This window comes from Ruditapes philippinarum, unplaced genomic scaffold, assembly GCF_026571515.1.
Source record: "Ruditapes philippinarum isolate M1 unplaced genomic scaffold, ASM2657151v2 ctg1553_1_1_1_1, whole genome shotgun sequence".
In the NCBI taxonomy this organism is placed as follows: domain Eukaryota; kingdom Metazoa; phylum Mollusca; class Bivalvia; order Venerida; family Veneridae; genus Ruditapes; species Ruditapes philippinarum.
This window is the reverse complement of record NW_026855977.1, coordinates 280,567-305,416: the sequence shown is the minus strand read 5'-3', so window position 1 is coordinate 305,416 and position 24,850 is coordinate 280,567. Positions and strand designations below refer to the sequence as shown.

The following is a 24,850-nucleotide window of genomic DNA, read 5'->3' as shown; positions in this document are numbered from 1 at the left end:
AAAATAAACTTATATAGGAAAATACATACAGATACACATGTAGTCAGTATGATTTAGATTGCAAAGATCAGAAAATACGACAGAGGTTGCAGCCCTTTGATTTTTTGTCTTTTCAGCAGGATTGTTGGGGTTGTTAGGAGAGTTTCACAAGAGATTTACTTGTCTTAATGTCAATGTATTCATAATTTCAATCAAACTGGTTGATTGGCTTACTCAAACTTTGATTGAGTAATCTGTTTATTCAATCAAACTGGTCGATCCATTTATTCAATCAAATTGACTGATTTGTCTTATTCAATCAAACTGGTTGATTTGCTTACTAAAGCTTTGATTGGGTATTTTTTTTTATTCAATCAAACTGGTTAATCCATTTATTCAATCAAAGTGATTGATTTGTCTTATTCAATCAAATTGACTGATTTGTCTTATTCAATCAAACTGATTCATTCATTATTTTTCAATCAGTTTTTACCCATCCTTAATGCATGGGAAGTGAATATGACAAATTGCTCTTTTTGCACACATGTCGGTGGGAGGAAACTCTACTGATTACATACTTAGTAAAGAATCTTCTTTCTTTCTTTTTTCTTTCAACAGTTTCACCTTGTATTTCAAAAAGACTTGTATGTAGACTTGATATTTTATTCACTTCAATAGCTTGGTTTTTTTGCAGGTATAGTACAGGAATATATTTATTTACAAATCCTACATACTTGAAATTATCTGATCTAATCATATAGGTATCGTAAATATCAAATATGTAAACACTTATGAACTTCAAAAGGGCAAGCATAAACATTCTGATGATACCCAATACACACAGAGAAAATTACACCTTGTATTGTATACATGACATACCATCCAATTCACTCTTATTTGAAAGTTAATACTTTCCATGGATCTATATTCTCCATATATGATAAGATGTCATGTAAAGGTAGGGTAGAAAATATGACAAGAATTTGTGAAATGGTGGGGGGGAAGCCGAAAAACGAAAAATCAACGCCTGACTGAAGCATAGTATCATACATGTATATATTAAGCTATGAGAAGATGTGGTAAATGTAATGACAAAATCACAAAACAAAATTAAAACCGATTTAAATACTATCCTCAGTGTTCATTTTACATATTCTAAGTACTGCAATTTTAAGAGAATTTTCCTTAAAAATAACCCCCAAAAACTTAAATGACTAATCAGACAAATAACGTCTACAAAGAAAAAATACAAAAAGAAGGTATATAGTAGCAGAAATAATTCAAGTTTAATGAAAAAATCAGCGGTGGAGATTAAAAATTCTTCTACTGTTACAATCTGCTATTAAGGATGGCATATTAAGTGTTAAAAAATTTGTAAACCAACTATATGCTGGACAACTATTCCAAGTGCTAATGACAGCAAAATATGCAGGGATGTGCTTTGTCTGCACTGGTCGCATGTGTAAATTCAGTCACCATCAGCAGGCCGTGGGCTAAAGCTTTTCAGTATGACATTATGTTATATCTAACCATTACAAAAGTATATCTAAAACAGTTTTATCATCCATCATAAATATGGTGAAATGTGACTTGAACAATCACCTAAAGCTGTGTTTTTTACCATTATGTCATTAGGGAAAATAATTCAAGTGTGAGTAAGCATAACAAAATTAATGGTAACTATCCACAGAAACATCCCCAATTTTCTGGACTGCTAATATATATATTAATTATAATTGGTGCAAATGTATGCATTATTTCCATGACAATTTTTATATTTACTTCTTCAGTTGTAGATTTTTAATTATTTTGTGAGTACAGTTTGATTATGAGTTGAAGACAGTCACTTATTGAACTTTGCAATTTGACCTTGACATTTACTGTGACAATCAATGTCTTTCAGTTGTTAAAAAGAAATAGTAAATTGAAAGCACTTCCGACTTTGCCAAGATGCTATTTCAGAAACTCTTGTTATCTGGATTAAAACTTTTTCTCAATTTTAAAAAGAAGTAACATACACTTTTCTGTTGATTTTTTCCGTAAGCTTGACCATTCCATTTTACAATTAACGGCATACGCTTGCAAACATGCAAGACTATTTAACACTTAACTGGATGTTGTCAAAATAGTACAGGTGGCAATGGTCTCATAATGAAATGCATCAAAAAACTGAATTATGATCAAATTTATCACTTAGCATGAAAGGATTAATATCAGCCTTATCTGTTCTTGACAATGTTTGACAGTGTTTGATACTCATGTGCAATAAAAATATAAACACAAAACAAGAGGAATATGCATTTTAGAAAAAGTTTGATATGATACATCTTTAGTAACTGTATAAATCTATTGCAGACTTCATCTTTTAAACAGTTAAATAAAATCTTAATAAGAGCAACGTCTCAAAATACAAACCTCAAACTCTGTATCTCTGTTAAAATCCAGTGGTAGTAACACAAAATATAGGGTTTCTTGAGTAAATCCATCTGGTTCATCAAAAGAGGAATTGTTGCTGTGAGACGCGGGCTTGAACCCTGCCTCTTCATCATCTTTGGATGTTGTACGTTTCCGTCGTGTACTTTTGTGCATCAATCTAGGTGAACGCAATTTATCAAGCAATGTTTTTGTCCTAGTCACCTTTGGTGAACTATTAGGTGATGGGGACTGGTGGTTCATTCTTAACAATAACTCATCCCATAAGTTTGAAGCCCTCATGTTCGGACTGAGGCTCATCGGCCTCGCAGTTTTCACACTTTGAGTCCGATGATGTTTAATTTTTTGATCGACAATATCGTCACTTGACGGAAACTTTTGTCGAGCCGCAACTAGTCCTGATGGTGGTGCAGGAGCTCTCCGTTTCTTTCGCACTGTGGCAGGCGAGTCGGGCGTTAACATCATTCTTGGAGAACCGGGTTCTCCTTCATCTGCCTCATTCAATCGAAACTTGAACAAATTTACATCATTTGATCCCGTAAAAAACAATCTCGTAAGCATATTTTGTGGCATGTTTTTAAATCCAAAATCTCATTTTTCGGGGTCTTTCATTTTAACTCCATTACTCTAAGTTCATAACTTTTTTAAAAACCCCCTTTTCCCAAAATTTTCCCTCAACACAGGTGGGGGGATTTATTCACGGGTTATTCTACCACTTTTATTTCCCTTCCTTTTAAAAATGTTTTTTTTACAAAAAATTTGGGGAAAAATGGGGGAGATTACAGCAAACGCCTTTTCTTTTTCCCAAAAACACTACAAAAAAAAACCCAACTTTTTTCTCCCCCCGGGAAAACAAACCCTTTAAAAATCATCCCTTTTTTTACCCCCTGATTGGGACACCCAAGGTCCCCCAATTTGTCATGAAAAGCCTTATTTTAACCCTCCCTTTCTCAAATCAATTAGAAAATTAGCGTTAAAATAAATGTTAAGCCTTTAATTCTTAATCCTGATCATTAAGGTACAAAATAAAACACACAATAGAAATATCATGCATTTTTTGTCCAAAAAAAAAATCAAAAAAAATCACATCACATCGTGAATTTAACAGTCAAAATCAAAAACAAAATCTATATATAATATAGCTCTAAAACATCCATGAAAGTTAAAAATTCTCTAATCTGTCTTCATACAATATCTTCAGTCAAATTTTCAACACTTTTACTTCAAACCTTAGGACATCCCGTAGTTATTCATACCTAAAATAATCTTCCCAATTATGCTTGCTTTATCATTCATAAAAGACGGGTATTACCTACTGAAAACATTCAAACTAAACACTTTCATTCACAAATAATTCACATGTTCCACTTGACTCTACACAATATTTTCAAAACTTATCACATATGTTATTTTAAGTATTTATCGTCATATTTTACTTATACGAAAATCTCACACAATTTTTAACGCCTTATTTACATGATCACTGTACAAATTAAAGCACAGCTATAACAACCCAAGTGATTCATTGCACGCCTTTTCCTCATATAAAAATAATCTATGCGTTAACCGAAAGTAACGAAAAGTCTGTCAATCACTTAAAACATTGTATATGTAATACACAAGGACGTTCATGTATTACATAACTCCACTTTTTCAAAGATAAGTTCATTTAAAATACTTGTAAAGTATTTTAGATAAAGAGTCCACAATTCAAAAATTCTACTTAAGTGTTTGAAAAGTCCAAGGCCTATAGTTAATTTTCAATTTTCCAAACATATAATTTACGAAATTTTATCTTTTCATGACACATGATGCGAGAAACTAAAATCAAATGTTATCTAGATCAGTATCTTAGTTTATTTAAAAAGTTAAACTGATGACCTTTCACATTGAAACACGATACATCTCCGTAAACGAATCTTGGAAAATTCCATTTTAAATATCCTTATAATTTTTATAGTGACGTCCCTACGAAAATTTTGAAAATAAATATCACAAAACTGATAACATCAAGTCACGCTGACCATCGATTATTGCTCGATTTATGTCCCCCACTTAAAACAAGACACCTTCAACATAAAAAAGTAAACAACTTTCTGATAAACCAATTGTGTCGCAAACGTCATTTATCATTTTATTATAAATATGAAAATATCCTTGATGAATCACATCAAACAGCACACGTAGATATAAAAAATTTCACTTCGTCAAACTTAATCAAAGCTGCCGGTATTTTTTTATATGATTTTTATATGCATATAAATACAAAGTAACCGAATAGCTTTATATTTTTAGCCCATAGATTCTAGTCAAAAAAATTGTTATTTGTGCTCCATTTTTTAGTTTTCGCTTAAAAAATTATCTTTGAAACGTAACACAAATTTTTTAAAAACGGGTTTCATTATTTTTGTAGGGTTTAAAAAAAAATAAATAAATTTTACTTTAATGTTAAAACCCCTATTTTTAAAGGGTATTTCAGGGGAAAAAAAAAAAAAAATTTTCCCTTTAAAGAATCTTTTTTTTCCCAATTAAAAAAATGTTATGAAAGGGATTTTACTTTTTAATAACTTCTTTCCGGGCAGAAATTTTTTACATCTGCTTTTAAAATCACCCCTTTAAAGGGGGTTATTTGGGTTTTTAAAATTACCCATGTTAATTTTGTTCTTTTTACCCTTTCCCTTTGTTTAAAAAAGAAGTTTGTTTTTCATCAGGGCCAGTTTTAAAAGTAAATGCAATTTTTGGGTTTTAAAAGGGAGTCGAATAAACGCAGTTTTATATAAACACAGGAAATTTGCAATATAAACAAAAGTTAAAACAGGCTATCTATACTCCCCTTATAGAAATATCTAACGATCATTTTGTTTCTACGATACAAAGAAACTTTGGACATCTTTCGACATTTAAATTTACAACTTGATCACAATGCATAACGGTTATCTGTTTATAAACAGACAACTTAAGGACTCTCAAAGTTATGATAATATAATATTATCTGCTTACACTATGAAATATTTTTGATAATTGTTAAGTAATCTTATCTGATAGAAGAGCTAAATAAATTACAAATAATTGGGTTAGAATGAAATCTGAAGCAATAATTTTCTGCATTTCTACCCTTGACCCAACAATTTTTGATTTTTGTTAAAAAATTTTAAGGGCAGCCTTAAAATTTTAATTTTTAAAATATTTTGTAAATACGTACCATTTAAAATTTCCCAAATTAAAAGAGAAAAATACTAAAATTAAAATTTTAAAATTTAATTTGATTCTAATTATAGTTTTATAAATTTAATGTTTGAAAAGACCCTTTAGGGTCATTTTGATTGGCTTATATTAATGAAAAATTTTTTTTTTTTATTAAATTTCCCTTTTTAAAATTTAAAACAGATTTGGTACTGTAAACTTTTTGTTCCGCGAGAAATTTGCCAAAAAAAAGATTTATGAAACCCAAAAATAAAAAACATTTCAATAGTTCCAAAAAATAATTTATATTTTTATTTTAAAGGGGCTTTTAAAAAAATTTAAAAAAATTTCATTTTTTGTTTTAACTGAAAATAATAAAGTGCCCCCAGAGGGGGACAAAAAAGATCAGTCAGGATGCCCTTCTGTAAAAATCATGGCCTGCACTTAATCAGTAATTAGTCAATTGGTATTTTAAAATTCTCCCTAAAAATAATGAATAATTTAGTAAAGATTGAAAGATGGATATGTCCATTTCTGTTTAGAGGGTATAGTGTTAACTGTTGTGCAAAAAAAATACAACTAAAAGCACAGAAAACTTTACAATGTAAGAAAAATAATTTAAAAAAAAAAATGTCAGTTTTACAGTTTATGTAATTATTTAATTGAAACCTTTCACTTAAGTATTAATATTTGAAATAGAAAAAATGACTAAAGTACGGTACATGAAATCTCAATTAGAGAATTTAGTTTAATGTGAGGTCTTTAAAAATATTTAACAAACATTTTACATCACCAATAAATTATGTTATAATTACTTGTAATAACATTAAAGCAGATATTTTAAACCAGGCTAATATTCATGTAATGTATAACATTATATAATTACATATAAATAAATATACTTGAAACATCAATTATGGTATCTGTAAAATGAGGGATAAAAAAACGCTAAAATTTCACAGTATAAAAATGTGAACATAAATTATAAATGATCTTGCTGATAGTAACAAATTTTTATGGTACACTGATTTCTTCATTAATGAAAAGTAACAGCGTACAGGATTTTCGTAACATAAAAAATAAACGGCAATGATAAATTCTGATAAATGTTTTCAGATTTTTTATTTATCACAATAAATCTTTGATATATATCATAAACCTAAGGTATACTTTTCCATATCAATAAAAAATTACAATATTTAATTTTACTTATATATTTATTTTCCCAAAATTCATCCTCTTCATTTCTTCACTGTTTTATCTGATAGTTTAAAAGTTCAAAATTACTTGTATAGAGTAAACCAATATCTTAAAGGCCCATCAACCCCCAAAAATGTTATTATTTTTATTTCTTAAAAGCTTTATATTTTTGATGCCTTGTTACAGTTTCCAAAAAGTTACTCATTTACCATAAAGATGAGTTATCCTTATATATTGCTTTTTACACTTTGACGATTAAGTACAATTAAAGTAATTTAGTATTTTGTATGGAAGTCAAAATAACACTTTGTTTACATTTTGCTTCTTTTATGACAAATTATTTCACATTCTGGACTACTTTTTTCGGGTAAAAAGCATGATGTAACATTGATAAACATTATTTAAAACACATGTTTGCCTTCTATAAATATGACATATTTTTATCTCCAAGGCTTAAAGGAACTCCACTGAGGTCCAAAAGCCTAAAAACATAAACATGAAATTTTCAACATAGATCAGCTGGGGCAGTTAAAACAGAAAGATATGCAAAACATAATTAAGAAATATTATGGGTCGTTTTTCACAATTTGAAAAATCATTCTGGAAAAACTGAGTGATATGAATTCTGAAATCCCATGAGGCATTCACTTTTACGTACATGAGGCATTCACTTTTACGTACATGGGGCATTCACTTTTACGGCAATATACTACCATATGTTTTTCATACAAGCATTTTGAAAGTTTTTATTTTTTTGGAAAGTCAAACATTAACTTTTGCAGCAGATAAAATATAGCTTTATACACCTAAATATATTAAATTACAAGACTCAGACACTCTGACACAGAGTAAATAATTCTACTTTCGGAAAACAGAAATTGACACAGGTGTATTCTAAATTGTGTATAACCCTTTGTAACAAAAGTAAGTGTCTATAAATCAAATTGTTGACAAATCAACCTAAAAACTTCATTAACTTTAAATACTTAAAACGTCTAACTTCAAGGTTTTTAAATTAAAGAAGTAATAAAAACATTAAGTGAATTCATTAAAGTTTTTGTTACATTAAACTGTTCATTTGAAGGTCACTGCATTGAAAACTTGATAACAATGTATTTTCTAAAATTTGCCTGTTTTATTATGTGTTATTTCAAAAAGAAATATATTCATTTTGATAACTCCATCAGAATGGTAAGTAAAATCTTTTGCCACTTATAAAAGCATGCCTCCAGATCCATGCTTATTTTCATAAAATATTGTTAAGTGAACAAAGAACTTTTTTTTTAAACTTTTGGGAGCCTTTGGGCCCAAAGGGCAAGGCATTGGACAATATCTAAGGATTGCTAGCTCCTGGGTTCAATCCCCATCAAGGTGCCCCCTTTTTTTCTTGGGGCCCAGAAACTTTAAAACTCATTTTCAGGGATCCCCAAAAAATTTTTAGAAACCCCTGACATCCTTTCAGGAAAAGAAATTCTTAAAACCAAATTTTCAGGGAAGATTTTCCACTTTATCCTGCAAACATTTAAATTTAAAACTTAAAATTTTACCGTAATTACAAGCGGGGAAACCGGGGTCCGTGGTTTTAGGGGGTTTGATTATCGATTTAAAACAGTTACCTCTCTGGCGTTGGGGTTTATCCCCCGGGGATTGCTTTTGGGATTTAGCGGGGGGGAAAAGGGAGTCTAGTACTGGGTAAATCTCCAGGAAGATGGTTTAGGAAAAATACCCCCTATATACTAAATTTCTGTTGGAAAAAGGCGTTTAAAAAAAAAAAAACAAACAAATTTCAAGCGGAAAAAGTAATTTTTTAATCTCTTTAAATTTCCCTTTGTACTATTTTATTTCCCGACTAAGGGAAAAGATTGAAAGTGAATAACTTTTTTGGGGGCCCAACAATCAAAAAAATGAATTTGTATAAATTTAAATAAAAAGGGACTTACAATCCATGTTTAAAATTTCCAAAAGGTCAACATAGCATTTAAATGGGATTTAGAAAGGGCAAAAACGACAGAAATTTGGGGATCAAAACACCCAAAAACAGGCCTCCTTTAAAAGGGTATTTCATGTAAAAATTTTTTACTTTCATCTTAAATCTTTCTTCTTTTCTTAAAATCGTAGAACATTTTTCTTAAATTTCATTTTCTTGAAATATTTTGACTTATCTGGTGGCATGAAGCTTTAAAGCCACAATTGACAGGGATAGAAAAATCAAAGTAAGGCAGATCTATTGCACAAAAATAGAGGGATATCGGAGAGATCGTGTATGTTTTTCAACCAAGGATATGATTTATTATCAGGGTATATAAACAACATTTTTGTGGTTTTATTTTATAAGTTTAAAATTTCTCAATGAATCAAAGTTGAAGGGAAAAAATGCTACATTTTATAAGTGTTTTTATCAAAGATTACTTATTTTTTCTCAATTTGAAACAAATATTCTCACAAACAGTTTTTAAGTAGAAATCATTTTAACAGCCCCCAGAGCTATAACAATTTTTTTCTAAATGAAATTTGTATTAAATATACTATCTGTTCAAACTATTTAAACATGTTTCAAGTCAGTATATGGAGAAAATTTTTTTTCAATGCCTGAAGGCATCATAATATTTACAGCATTTCTTTCAACTTAACTTGTGTCTAATTTTTGAAACGTTTCGTTTAAGAGTTACATCACACACTTTCGCGCTCATTTAACTTAATCTTGATTTACATTATTACTTTAACAAGCAGTAATCATTCGCCAAATCTTTAATTTCCATTTTACCTACCACTTAGCAGTAATTCGATATCTAGGTCAATGGGGTAGCTCGAATCGGGGTGTTTAATGTCATTAGATCAGGATAAGCTAAACTGTAAACGGTTACTGATAAAAGTAATTATAATTTATGCATGACCACTTGAGATTGTAGGCAAATATTGACATAGATGGTCATTTCCCTTTAAAATATGTTCAAAAATGTCCAAAAATACATTTGAACTGCTACGCAAATATCAAATAGAGATCAGTGTCCATTATTTATTTAATTATCTTTGTCATTATGTCACACCCCTTTTTTGTCAACAGAGGACATACATTTTGTTTATATTCTACAGTCTATATAAACCAACATTTTTTTTTCTTTAAATTTTTTTTTTTATATATATAGCATACAAATTTTATTCATTATACAAATGTAATAATGTTCCATTCAGTTCTATTCGTCAACAAGACAAAAGCAAAAATATCTTGTCATTCATTTTGAATGTATTTAACTAAATTTGACTTAAGACCAAAAAATCTTAATTTATTTTTTAATTGCGGGTATATAATTATAATCATTTATTTGTCTGGTTAAGTGGAATTCATTTTTTCCTTTACCAGTTGTGGCCTACTACAGGTTAAATTGTGTTTGCCTATCAACCAATGGTGGAATCATGGGTGCAAGTCCTTCTGTTGTCATGACAGAATTTCTTCATCTGACACCATGGCAGTACTGGTCACGGTCGAAAAAGTGGACTCGCACATATTTCAAATAAGCATAAATCTTATCACATTAATTTTGGGATATAGCATAAGCATAAACCTTATCACAATTGAGATAGCAGCTTGGCATCTGAAATTCCAACAATTTTGAATGGTTTCCTTTACCAAAGATTTAGTTATTCATTTATAACAAACAAAAAAAAACAAACAAAAACGACTTAATATAATTATGACAGTGACAGTAAATGCGTTTTACAGTAAATAGGGTGAATTAACTGTGGTATAACGAAATTAGTTTAAATTGATGTTTCATGTTACATAAGATTGTAAAATATGTATCTTGTCGCAACAATTAAATAAAAAAACATGTCTATCTGCATGAAAATAATATCTTAATAAAACAGCATATTAACAAGTCAAATTGATATTTAGCACAGACGATTTGCTTTAGTAGGTTACCTTCATTTTTAGGTTTGCTTTAGTAGGTTACCTTCATTTTTACCCTTATTAAAGTTTATTATTTTTGCTTAAATGTCGCATAATGTAATGATTTCTCCTCTTACCCTATAAATCTGTTAAATGGGCTTGTCCTGCTTTGATACAGAACTGTCCATTGTTAAATTTTGGGTTTTCAATATCACAATAAACTTTTACTGATCAGACAACAGTATAGGAAGTCTGGTAAGACCATAATTAAATACCGCATGAATTCAGGGAGCCGCCATAATGGCAGCCATAATTGCAGAGATCTACCGGGAATGTCAAAGATCCGGGCTTAAAAATGCCGCTGGCCCATTTCATCAGAAAATGATGGGCCATTTTAGAAAAACCATGGGCCATGGGTAAAAGATATAAACTTTGACCTTAATCAATATGGTTTTCATTTGGCAGAAATGTACTAAATTTAAGTAATAAGTATCGAAAGATGACATGAGCAGTCTTGAACTTATAATTACCTAAAATAAGTCAATATTCAATGCCAGTCCTTAAAGGTTCATAACTGACAAACAAATGTGCCAAGTTCTAGCTGGCTCTATATGCTGCAGTGTAATATACATGTGTCATCAATGCAGCTTAACTCCTAGTGGCCCAAGGAAAACATTTAGGAGAGCCGTTAGGCAAAAATGGCGCATATTAACATGAACATGCGACTCTGTGCATCAAACCATATGAACATTTACATATTTAATCAACGTACTAGCATTGGCGAGCCATTAAAGAATGGTCATAAATAAAACGCTTTCTATATACCGTAGGACTTTATCTTTAAACCTTTACTCTTTACTTTTTTTGTTGATTTTCATCTTATATTACTTTTGTCAATCTATGATTTCAGCCATAGAAATTTGTCTCATTAACCTGTTGGAACTGGAAATAGAGTAACGCCAGTCATGACCAGGTTCTATACTGTATACTACTCAATTTTTGTGTTTTAATATTGAAGTTCTTTTGAAAGTATTGTTTCTATTTTAAAGTTGAGTAAATCCATAACACTGGGGGCCAAGTCGTCTGGATAAGGATTAAGTAGTCAAAATCTAATGACATTATCAGGTCATTCTTTCCTAAAGCAGCATGCCTCCAGATTCATGCGAACTTCAGAGTATTTGAATGTGTAATATTATGAAGTAACCAAAAGGAAGCAATTTACACATTATCAATTGCACTTAAAAACCACATTAATTTCCAAAATGTGGTCAAAATATGCATAAATAGCCTTTACTGCGTTAAGTAATGCAGTAGAAATATAGTTGTAAATACTGAACAAGAGCTGTCCGTAAGACAGCGCGCTCGACTTTTTTATTGCTTGCCAATAAAAAAAGTTTTTGCAGTAAAAGGCAATACAAGAATCTCTGTATTTTTAAAGTGAACTAGTTGTTTGATACCCTTGAATATTACAGCAATGTTTATATGACATAATTTTATGGTAAAGTGAACAAGTGGATAGGAATGAATTTTTTTAGATTTTTTTAAGTTTTTAGTGCTTGCCTATAATACAAAACATTGACAGTTAAGGGCCATAATTCAAATAAAATCTTTGACAGAATTACCTTCTCCTGGACATGTTTGGGAATCATGATTGTAAACAAGTATTCCAACTTTCAAATTAATATCTCAAACAGTTCAGTCAAAAAGTGGACTGGTACTAAAAACTTAACCAAGATTCTAAGTCGATAAAAGGCCTTAATTTTTAAACAAATCCTTGACAGAGTTACCTTCTCTTGCGTACAGATGGGGTAATGATGTGAAATAGCATTAAAAGTTTCAAAGCAATATCTCAAAGGGTTAAGGCAATAAGTGGATTTTACCCATATTCAATGTATTTTCTAAGTCAAAAAGGGGCATAATTCTGTCAAAAACCTTGACAGAGTTATGTCCTCTTGTCTGTTGATGAAGGTCGTGATGGTAAACAAGTATGGTCAGTTTCAAAGCAATACCTCCAATGGTTTTTGAAATAAAGTGAGGTGGTACAAAAAACTTAACCAAGCTCAATACACTTTCTAAGTCAAAAAAGGGCCATAATTCTGTCAAAAACCTTGACAGAGTTATGTACTCTTGTCTGTAGATGGAGGTTATGATGGTGAACAAGTATGGTAAGTTTCAAAGCCATACTTGTAATACTTCTGAAATAAAGTGGGGTGGTACGAAAAACTTAACCAAGGTGTGACGCCAACGCCGACGCCGACGCCGGGGCGAGTAGGATAGCTCCCCTTTTCATAGAAAAGTCGAGCTAAAAATCAGCCATTAATCACACATAATATGTAAAATATTACTTGAATCTTGAAACTTTTTGCTTTTCTTTAAATCTTAGCACATTTTTCTCAAGTTTGATGTTATTGAAATATTTTGACTCATATGGAGGCATGTAGCTTTAAAAAGCCCACCCCATTTTGCTCTATTATACCCAGCCTCAAAATTCTTTTGGAAAAGGAAAACAATGTCTTATAATCCTCACTGAGGGTGGTTACATTTTTGTGTTTCATATAGGTTTTTCCAAATCTTTTACAAGTAAGTAAAGCTTATCAATTAATTTTATCGTTACAATTTGCAAAATTTTGTTGACTTTTGCAGTGCCTTTTATTAGTATTCATAAAATTTTGTTGACTTTCAAAGTAGAAATTCTGCGTAAGATGCAATAAAATGTTAAAAAGGAATGCTATTAAAATTCACAAGTACATGTTTTCACAGATTTTATGTGTGCAATGTATAAAGAACCAAAATGCAAAGTAGGAAATGTACCATTTTACGGCCAACTTGTTTTGCAGTAAAAATATAAAATACACACGGCATCAATCATAATGACTATATTAAAATTGCTAAAGCAAACAGGGCAACAACTCCCCTCCTGTAATAAAGATCATCTCTCGGAACGGCAATCAGCAAAAGTAAGCCAAATCTGAAGATATTTACTCGTCTACAAGTCGGACCATATATAAGTCGGGGGCTAAGTTCATTTTCAGACTATAATCAAAATTTTTTGCTTTAAATGACTACTTGTTTTCTAAAAACATTCATATCTAACAAATCTCTATTCTTCTGACCCTGCAAAAACAAGCTTAATTCTGCCTGACCAAATCTTGGACATGTTTTGCAGTTATAAGTTTAGCAAAGCCGTGCATAAGATTGCTTGTAATACAGCAATGGAAATAGAGCTTACGCCTTTTTTTAGCAATTGTGTTGTACAAGTAATAGAAAGAGCACCAAAACACGAGGCTATCTGATTTGTACGAGGGGGCGTAGCCCCCGAGTATTAATCAGATTGCCGAGTGTTTTGGTGTTCTTTCTCTTTTGTATCATAGTCAAACATAAAAGCACATTCCCTGTTGTCACAATATGAAACCCCGGCAAAAATGAACCAATGAACGAACATCTGAATATGACATTTCTGTCGCTTTCCCTTTCTCTGCCGTCACAATATGTAAACCCCAGCAAAATTGACCCAATCAATGGGCATGCTCTGGAGTGCCCGCACTCCAGTTAACGCACTGTGCATGTATATGTATACGATTTAACCCTGACACATTTTCAACAGAAAGGTGTCCAAACTATGATACAATTAACAATATACTCAAAATCATGAATTCTTTAAAACTTTTAGAAGCAAATTATTATTTTACCTGCTTCTATTTTTTTTTTAAATGAAATTATAAGATACACTGTTTAAAAAATATCACACCACTTGGATAAATTTATATATGTATGTTTTCTATTTGCAGCAACATGTTGTGATAAATTAATGTGAATATCAAGCTGTTGATCTGAGTCATCAATTTAAATTAGTGTTTTTGAAAGATGATGTTTCATTAAGGTAATATAATATATAGATCATGACAACTATCTCACAGGTGTTGTCAGTGTCAGCTGGGCTATAGCTTACATGCCATATGACATATTAATAGCTCATCTATACCGGTATTTGAAGACAATGAAAACAAAAAAAAAACAAAAAAAAAAATTTATATAGGGGGAAGACATGTTATACCACAATTGTTATAGAACATGACTGTATTAACTTTTTAAATTGCTAAATTGGTTTCCAGATTAAGTTAAATATTGCAAATTACACTACATTAAAGGGACTCCACTGAGGGTTTCTATATGACGAACTAGAGATGTTTGTCCAAGATTTGTGTACCACTTTATGAAGGTTTGGACCAATAATTTATGTGTAAATTTTCAGATCATTCCCTCACCCTGTTTGTCCAGAATCATTTGTATTGTTGAGCAAAATGAAAAAAAAATCAAATCTGGCTAAGAATCGTACAAAAGATTGATTTTCAATTTAATTCTGCACATATTTTTTTATTATCCTTTGCAATGTTTTTCTATTTTAAGTGCTGATTCAATTGATCTTCGTAAGAATTTTTATTCCAAATTTTATGTCTTTTAGGCTTTTTGATTGCAGTGAAGTTTCTTTAAGAAAAAATTCATGTATGTTTGTGAGCAAATTTTAGTCTGGGCCTTTAATAAAATTGTGAAATAAAGATTTGACATGCATACTGTTACCATACTTTCTTATATGCAGTTCTAATTTTTTAAACAGCGTGAAATCTACTATAAATTCAGATGACACATTTTACTGGTTTATTCTTTAATATACAATCATTATATTTTACAATCTGAAAAGGCAATATATCTTTTTTAAAGGAAAGAAAATTTCAAGCATCTTCATATGAATGTTACTGCAGGGTAATAAAGTCCTTTTATTAATGAATAAGACAGCATGTTTTACCATACAATATGAATAAAATCTTTCGAAACAGGCGGCTTTGACTTATGTGAATACGGGACATTTTTTTACATATCTTAACAACACAAACCTGTGTTATCTACTCGTCAACTGGTGGGTCCACATAAATTTACGAGAAGATACCATCTATGAATAAAACATTAACATTTTAATGCTTTAATTAAATATAACACCTTTTTGATACAAAATTTTCACAAGTAGCTACAAATTTGAACCTACAATAACATTTGCCATTATTTGTAAAAGTATGGAAGACCATTAATGACATTATCCCTCTTCATTGCTTAACTTAAATATCTTGAATATGATCAAATGATGGTAATAATAATAATATTTCTATTGAGAAATCACTTTTTATATTTACCCATATAATAAGCAGAATATTAAAATCATGAAGCGTTTTTATATAATACTTACTAATTAACAATACCTGCTATTAAACACTATCAGGAATAATGAGGACAACAACGAAGAAAATCGTTTTGATGATGATGATAATAGTGATGACTATGATGCTATTGATTTTTTTGTTTAATTTTCAATTTCTAACTTGGAAAAAAATAAAATAAAAAAATATATATTGGTTAATTCAAATTTGGATAAAACTACATGTATGTAAGTTATATAACTATGTGGGTTGTGTAAGAAAAATTAAGTGTCTGAATCATAATTTAGGAATGGTTATTTTTAGACTACATTTTTACCAAATACAATAATTTTGCCTTTGAAATGGTTCAGATTACATGATATATATCAACAAGGGTGTCATTATCAAAATTTGATGCCCCATCTAGAATAATGTGTTAATTCATGTGTAAATATTTTGCAATTGATGTATAATGTGTTGCTAGTCATCAATTCCTTTGAAATTGCAGAAATTTTTCACTGACATTGCAGAAATATCTTAATATTTCACTATTTAAATAATGCACTGCTGCCAAAAGGAATAAAAAATGTAATGTAAGGGAGAAAACTCAAGAAATTTCTAACAATTTTAATTGAGAGAGTTAACCCCCTTTAGCTCACTATTTACTAGTATTTGGATTGCTCGAGTTCTTTGTCTTTTTTAAGTTGAACCAGTCAGTCATCATCTATACTAATCATTAATTATCTTATTAGTAAATGAAGTATGATGAGCTTTGCTAAAAATATTAATAAATTTATAATTTATTAAATTTTAATCAATTTTAATTTTTTTTTTCAAAATGTCTGTGCTTGTATATATTAATTGTATTCAATATTGCAATTATTTAGACACTCAGAATTTCATAAATTTTTCAATCATTATCAGTCTATAAATAACAATACTTTGGGCCACACAATTAAAACATTTATAAATATATCTTTGTGTAACAAGCTCAATCTTAATGAAAAATACAAGCAGACGGTCCAAAAACTGTTACGTAACACTTTCAAACACCACAATAGCAAAGAAAATACATAAAGTTTATGTAAATATTAGATTCTTTTTGCACCTTCGTATGGTTTCATAACAGACTGTGGAGCGAAAATCTCTACATATTAAAATAACAAGTGATTAAAAACTATTTAGCAACTGTTTACGACCAACATAAATTACTAAGTAAACTAACACTTGTACGGTAATAAAAGCTCGCGGAATTTACATTAAAATTTATAAATTCGGGAGCAAAGAGCCGTGTGACATTCAATGTCATAATTCATTGAAACTGAAGGACCGAGACAGTTTTGTTCGAATTTCAAAAGCCTGCAGCCCACTTCGAAATAATCTACTTGTAAAAACCGTACTTCAGAAATAATAGCTTTAAAATAATTTCATTGTAACTGATGACTGTACTAAACTTCAAAATATTTTGGGATCAAAATATTTATTTTAAGAATATCTGTAATTGTTTAGTTTTTCATCTACGGTCAAACTGGTGTTTAAGGCCATATTTGTAAACTAGAAACCATAATATCCATAGGTCACAGATCTACTCACTTTTCAATTTATTTTCGTAAACCCTAAAAATGTTTATAACATGAAAAAAAAAGTCTACGAAAAAAAGGGTTTTTTGGCAATCGGGACGGGTTTAAATCTCCATTAAAAAACCGGGTTTTGCAAAAAACTCTGTTTACACCCCCAAATGAAAGAAAAGTCCCCATCCCTTATTAACAAGAAACCTTTTTATGAATGAATGTTGTTTCTTAGGATGACATCATTGTACCTTTATGAATGAAGTTGTAAGTACATACGCTATTATAAGAAAAAGATGCGTAATGAGAATATTAGTTTTCATAATTGTTGTTCCGAAAATATCTGACATGTAATATGCAAGAAAAAGAATCTAACGCCTGCTGTCGGTACAGACAGGAATATCTAGTTCTCAGGTAACTGTTTAGCGGAATCTCGGTAAGAGCCTCATTACCACCGTAAAAAGTTACCCCCGAACTAGATATTCCGGTCTGTACAAGCCGCCAGTGTAAGATGCTTATAATGTAAGCTACGCAAAAATATGGAGAACTTCGTGAATTGACAAAAATCTAGCTTAAATATCAACCAACCTGTTATTAAATTCTAACCTTGCATGATTCGCTAATATTTCCTCAGGGTAAAATTTTCTGGTTTTTAAAATTTTGTTTAACTTTTGGGCCATGCGGAAAGATTCACTTACAAAAAATGCCCCCCCCTTTTAAAATTTTTTCGGGAAAAAATTTAAAAAATTTAATTTGGCCTTTTTAAAATATCAGTTTAACAGTAAACCTCCCAATATTTTTAAAAACTCCCGGGATTAAAAAACTGCTAACTATAATTAAACAAAGGGAGGGGTCTTTATAGAACGGGTCTTTTCTTATAATTAAAATTTGCCACCTAATGCCCCCCTGTATTGTACGGGTTTATCTAAACTTTAAATTTGGGCCCCAAAAAACCCGGGGGTTTGTATAAAAAAATTTTTTTAAAAATTTTCCAAAATTAAAAAACTTGGGGAATTTTATTTTCAAATTTTCCCAAAACCCCCACATTTCCATTTTCCACCAGGAATTTCAAATTTTAAATCAAGATCAAACAATAGCCAATGAATCATCATGCAGAACAGAGTTATTGCCCTTTGCCACTTATACATGATTGATCATAAAATCATAAAAGTAACCCTATCCACAAGGTTAATTTTAGCTTCGAAGAAAAAGAAAGTAGACATTTGTAACATAAGTCACAAAATGAGGAAGGACATTAAAAAAATATATAAAACCATAACAAAATCAGATTATCATCATTACTTACAAACTTTCAAAGATCAATAAAACTGAATTCTTCAAATAAATTATTTAAACATAGCTACCTATTTCTCTAACAGGAACAAAGTAACAAGTATGGTGTTATATTTAACGAAGCATTCTTATTTTCTTTATGAAGCTGACATCTATCAATATGATTGTAATATAATCACAAAAAACAGTATAGTTTTACAATTTTGAAAACATAGTAAAGAATGCTCAATTTCGGTTAAATATACAATGATATCTTTGTTATATCAAAATCGCACCATATGTGGCCATTAAAGAAGAATATCTCATTTCCAAAATATAGTTGACAGAATTTCCTATCTTTTTTTATGACACCAAAAACAGAAAGGAAAATATCTTATTTCAAAATTGCATACATTATTGTATGTTTGTATACATTATGGTAATGTTTGTTAAATGCATCCATTTAACTCAGATGATCAATTTCATAAACACGTAAGACTGGTCCCATTTGGGCATTTAACTTTTACCCGGCTTGACTTGTGTAACGGACATGTCATTACTTTTAATTTGAAACAGTCTGTAGACACTTCAAGAGATTTCACAATCAGATTTCTATAATAATTTTTTGCTTGGCCAGCTCAATAATATGACGAGGGCCTGAAAGCTGTAGCCATTTTAAAACCTATCAAAGTTTCCTAAATTAGAAGTTAATTAAAACCTAGGGCAAGTATTTAAATTTTCCTGGAACCTTTACATTACTAAAAATTTTTAAAATGAAATTAGAAGTTCAAAAACAAAGTTTTCAAAAAACAACTTTCCAATTCAATCCTTATAAAGGAAAAAAAGAAAATTATCAACTTTGATAAATAATAAAAACTTTCAAGATAAAGATGTTTAGGACAGGAAAAGCATAAAGATCTAAAGCAAGATAGACATGTATAGACTTATAAGGTTACATGAGAATCTTTGACCTTTATTAACCCTTACCTTTAGAGACATTTGTATAAAATGACTCAATCTTTCTACATGTAGAAAAGCATCCTGGACAAATTTCCATTAGCATAATTTTTAACGAAATTTTCACAAGTACATGTTAGGTAATTTTCACCGATTTTGAAATTTTCCCCAAAAATTTTTTAAAAAATGGTAATTGTCCAATTTGAACCTTTCCATTTAAAATATTTAGCGGTAGATAAAAAATACTTACAAAAAAGCAGCCTGGACCGTGTAGAGTCTAGGCAGACTTTATGGCCCCCAAATGCTCTCCTGGCTCTATACTGGCTACATAGGCAAAACAATGCCATTACCACAGCCATCATCGTGTAACGAATTTTTCTAGTTTTTAATTTAAGACAATCCATTCAAAATTAAAGGGATTTTAATAACAAAATATGAAAATTGAGCCTGGTCTGGTTCTATACTGGTGGCAATTAGAAACTTCAAAGCTAATTACTTATCGTTCTAGCAGTTTAAGGGTTAATGTTAAAACTTGGTACCAGTCTGTGTCATTACAAAGTACAAACTAATTTACTGCTCGGTACAAAATGGTCCCTTTTATCTCTTTTGTGGCACATAAACTCATACTTATTTGATCAAAATGATTAAATTTACATTATTTGTGATTTACATATATTACGAGATAGGATTATTATATGGGTATATTTTTTTTTAGAGCAAAATTTAATAAGTTTACTATTTGTAACATGTTTTTTCAACACCAGTGAATTAAAGTCTTTATCCTAACACTGAAGGGGGTAAGAATGTAACTTTTAGGCTAAGCACACTAAAACCTTCCCATATTTAAATTTTCTTTTTAACTTTTTTTTATCATATTTAAACCCTAAGATTGCTGTCAACTACAGGCTCTACCTATGTGACCTGTCCAGACCAGTCAGCCCATCTGTGGGAACCTTTTTAAGATTCACTAAAAAACATGGAAATTTACATTCACATCACTTAACTTTTATAAAGAAGAAAGTTTTGGTATAACCAGAATTTGTGTTCTTATAATAACAAAATAATGACCCCCCTGCCAACAATTACTAAGTAAGCTATATGCATCATTCATTTGGTAACTGCAAGGGACATAACTAGAGAGAATATCTGAAAGCCTATGTGCTAGAAGGTGCATGCTCCAATCTACAACTGCAACCATCTCATTTTTGCATAATTATATCTGGAGACTTTCTATAACTTATATATTATTTTTAGGCAAAATCTTATATACCCCTGTAGAGATACGCCATACAACTGTGACTGCTTGTATATACATTGTATATATAGACATAATATTTGCTATAAATACTGTAAAAATCGGGTGTTTAAAGTCCAAGCAAACAAATAACATAATGACAGTAACTTACAGGTAGTTGTAGGAGATCTTCAAGTGAAAGCTCGGCACTTCCTCTACGTAGCTCGACAAACTCTACAAATGAATCATCTTTCTCATATTTGTCCTCTAAAGTTCTGGAAAAAATAAAATAAGGCATTTCTACATTTGGTCTTTTACAGTATGATGGACCTTAAGGAAAAATTTTAGTTTTAAACTTAAAGGAACTCCGCACTCAATTTATTTTAACACAGGCCAGCATCTTTTTACAACAACCAAAATGTGTTCAACAAAGCTCGATGAGTCAAGCAGTCTGGTCAAGTGGTAAAAATGTCTGCCTCTCAGCCCAGGAATCATGGGTTCAAGCCCTACTGTATCACAATCGTATTTTCTCATATGACACCAGTACAGATTAGTTCCAGGAAATGAACACATGTCAAGAGTGGCTTAAATAGACTGCAAGTTTTCTTAATAATCGAGCTTGAAGGAAAAAGTTAAAAATTGAAGCTGGATGACTTAAATTTAAATAAATTCATATTCAAACAAATCATAGACAGATATAAAGTGGCTGTTACTCAGCAACCAATAACAGCCAAGTCATAATATAATATTATAACATGATTTTATGTCATAATTATGAAAAAAGTCCTTAAACACAATGCTCGTCTTACTTTTTTTGTGCAAAAATTTAGAAACTGCGTTTAAAATGTGACATTATTTTTGTATCTTCAATTATTATTGAAAATGAGGAATGCATAAAAGTGTCAAACATATAAAACTTGCATTAGGATACGTCATAGGTCATCTGATAAAGATTTTACCAACATCGTAGTAAATGGCATGAATATAAATTTTCTTTAAGTAAAATTTCTATGTCTTGCTATTTGTATTTAATTGTTGCATCCCCAGATGTCATGGCGGTGGGGGTTGAGAATCTAGCGTTTGGCTTGTATGTGAAACCCATCTGAGATTTCAATGTCATAAGAACCCGTGACCTCCGGTTTACTAAACAGGCACTGTAACCACGGAGCCATGGAGAGGTGCGATGGAAGACTATTAAAATGGCAAATCCCTCTAGAATATGCACTACTCCTTGTAAAAAATTTGCAGGTCACCTCTAGTACTAGAGGTGACCTGCAAATTTTTTACAAGGAGTAGTGCATATTCTAGAGGGATTTGCCATTTTAATAGTCTTCCATCGCACCTCTCCATGGCTCCGTGGTTACAGTGCCTACAGAATTCTGGATTCTTGCCTGTATCAACTTTAAGATCATTCTCTAGCCTGGGAGGGGGTTCAGTTGGAGGGGGTTCGGTTGGAGGTTTTGTGCCTGAGCATAATGGGGCTATCTTAGGCTACAAAAGTAGAGCTAGAATATACAGCCCTTTTTTCGTAAGATTTAATCAGATCCAATACAGCTAGTGCATAAGTACCTGTAATTCAATATTGATATCTACATCAATGCTGTACAGTTTCAATTTGTGAGGTATAATATGCCAATTTGTTCAACTAAGAGATAGGTAATGTCAGTCAGCAATTTCTGTTTGTTATATATATATAACATCTACAGGTTGGTCATGTCAATTTCTGTGTATTTACATTTGCAACAGGTGGGTTATCACTATTTTCGTATTGTAAACATAACATAATTAACCTTTAGAACAACATAATGTATACAGTCCAGACATGGGAGGCAATTTTTTTTAGAAAACAACAGAAATTGTTGGTTTTATTTTTGGAACTTGTTGAAGGGTAAAATCAAGCTAGATCTCATGAAATATTTATAGAAAATTCATGAACGCTAAAATTATATTGTTTTCATAGTCCTATAGGGTCGCTTCTCAAAAAAGTTGCAAAATAGAATGTCTCTATTATTTTAATAGACATGAATTGTACATAAACATAATAAAAATGTTCCCAAAAAAACACTATGCTGCTATTTAAGTTGGTTTTTTAAACATTCAGCATTTTCGGATTTCATGCATATGCAATTCGCTCTAGAAGAAATATAAATAAACATGTTTCTCTTATACAGGTATTTTAAAATTATCTTTTTTCAAAATTTGAAGAATATCTTTTTTCAAAATTTGAAGAGTAATTTTGTCCACTACAGGTATCTGATATAGAGCTTTATTTACACTTTAACTTTGGGCACTGACCAGAAATATCAGCTTAGAATATACATACCCTTTTATTGCACTATATCCGTCTGCGTATTCTTCATAAAGGTTCCAATATTTGCTTGAAAACAGATTTCCTGAAGAAGAAAAAATTAAATTTGTCGGTTCAGTCTTGAAAAACTACTAAGAATGATCTGTTAAAAAAACATTACTATAATTAAATCTCATTTACTGATATTTGCAACTGCATTTCACTATTCAATGTTAAGGTGTCTGTAAAACAAATTACTGACAAAAAATCAAATCACATCCCTTGCAAATTATGCAATGCATGTCATGAAACAAACAAAATACAAAAAATGCACATTTTAACAATACACATGCAGGAAATGCGCGAGGAAAGAGATTAAACTTATTACGGATGACGACAGATGAAAAGATACAAAACACTCCCGTTTCCACTTTTTTGGATCAATATGTTTCTTGAGCCCGGCTTTATTTCAAAATATCCATAGCTTTATTTTTTTGTTGTCCTGTTCAAATAATATTACAACAAATGATCTTTTGTACGTATACTGAAACTGATAATATGAGAGAGTGGCACTTGAAAAAAACCTGTCAATATTATATAAATAATCGTACCTTAAAATGAATTAATCCGATGAAATAAAAAACTTTTCAGTTAACCGATATTAAGACTACATTAAGACGACAATATCTGCTTCCAATCCACTGTGAAGCATCATCGAGGGTATTCCGACCTTAGTCAAACGGTAATGATATATTATACATTTCAATGATGGGTAATTCTACACGACATCAAAACATCTTATCATCATAATTAGTTATATTTAAATCATACGTCTAATGACGTTACTATCATTAAAACCGCTTTTACCAAAATTTAATATTCGTGTCACGCCTCTATTTTATGCTATTATACCCATCTTAAGATTTTAAAGGCACTATTCTGCAAAAAATATTTGTGTTTTTTTTTTTTAATTATGTGCATATTCGGTTGTTATTTATATAAGTCACTAGTGATACAAACATAATGGCATATGTTTATTAACAGATGATTTTATAACACTGGTACAAAAGGATTTTCAAGTCCTGTTTTTTAAAAAAAGTTTAAAAGATGAATTTTTTTTTGGTCATTATCAGTATTTAGCATTATTTATTGCTTAATGTTATTGTTATTTATACCCAATACTGTGAACTGTGACAAATAAAGTTAAAACTGGTAATGTTTTAAAAAAAATTGCCTCAAATTTGTAAAAGTACCTTTAAAATCTTACATAGAAATAGGACTTTTCTTAAGAATCAGATCAAATTTTAGAAGCACTTTTATTTATCAAGGTTTATCACCATATACATGTGTAAAGCAATATTAAGTTTTCAGTTCTTTTATTGATTATTCAAATACATTCGATTCAAGGAACATTTTTCATTTACAAAAAAATGCCAAAATTCGATACCTTTTATATTTTTATAGAAGGTAAATATACAATAGGCTATATTTGATAAATACCATCTTTAAAAATTCATTAGATTTTATAAAGTAATATCAGATATCCAAATATCAACTTTACATTATAGTAAAGAATGCAAAGGTTGAGCAACAAAAAAAATATACCCGCATTTCAATAGTGCATAAAATTAAAATTTTCAAGTCGTAGTATTTATGTTT

General features: G+C 30.4%; 1 protein-coding gene across 1 annotated transcript in view; it reads right to left on the bottom strand.

The window, feature by feature from the left end:
- Positions 1 to 2,394: 2,394 nt before the first annotated feature.
- The window catches only part of LOC132745031 (uncharacterized), a gene marked incomplete at its 3' end in the record, with an annotated part of 72,326 nt that continues 49,870 nt past the window's right edge, over positions 2,395 to 24,850 (bottom strand). Inside the window, exons 6-8 of the mRNA XM_060733866.1 lie at positions 23,228 to 23,297; positions 21,077 to 21,179; positions 2,395 to 2,922 (exon numbers count right to left, since the gene is read on the bottom strand). Coding sequence (XP_060589849.1) covers positions 2,395 to 2,922; positions 21,077 to 21,179; positions 23,228 to 23,297 — 701 coding nt within the window. The remainder of the gene's footprint in view (positions 2,923 to 21,076; positions 21,180 to 23,227; positions 23,298 to 24,850) is intronic.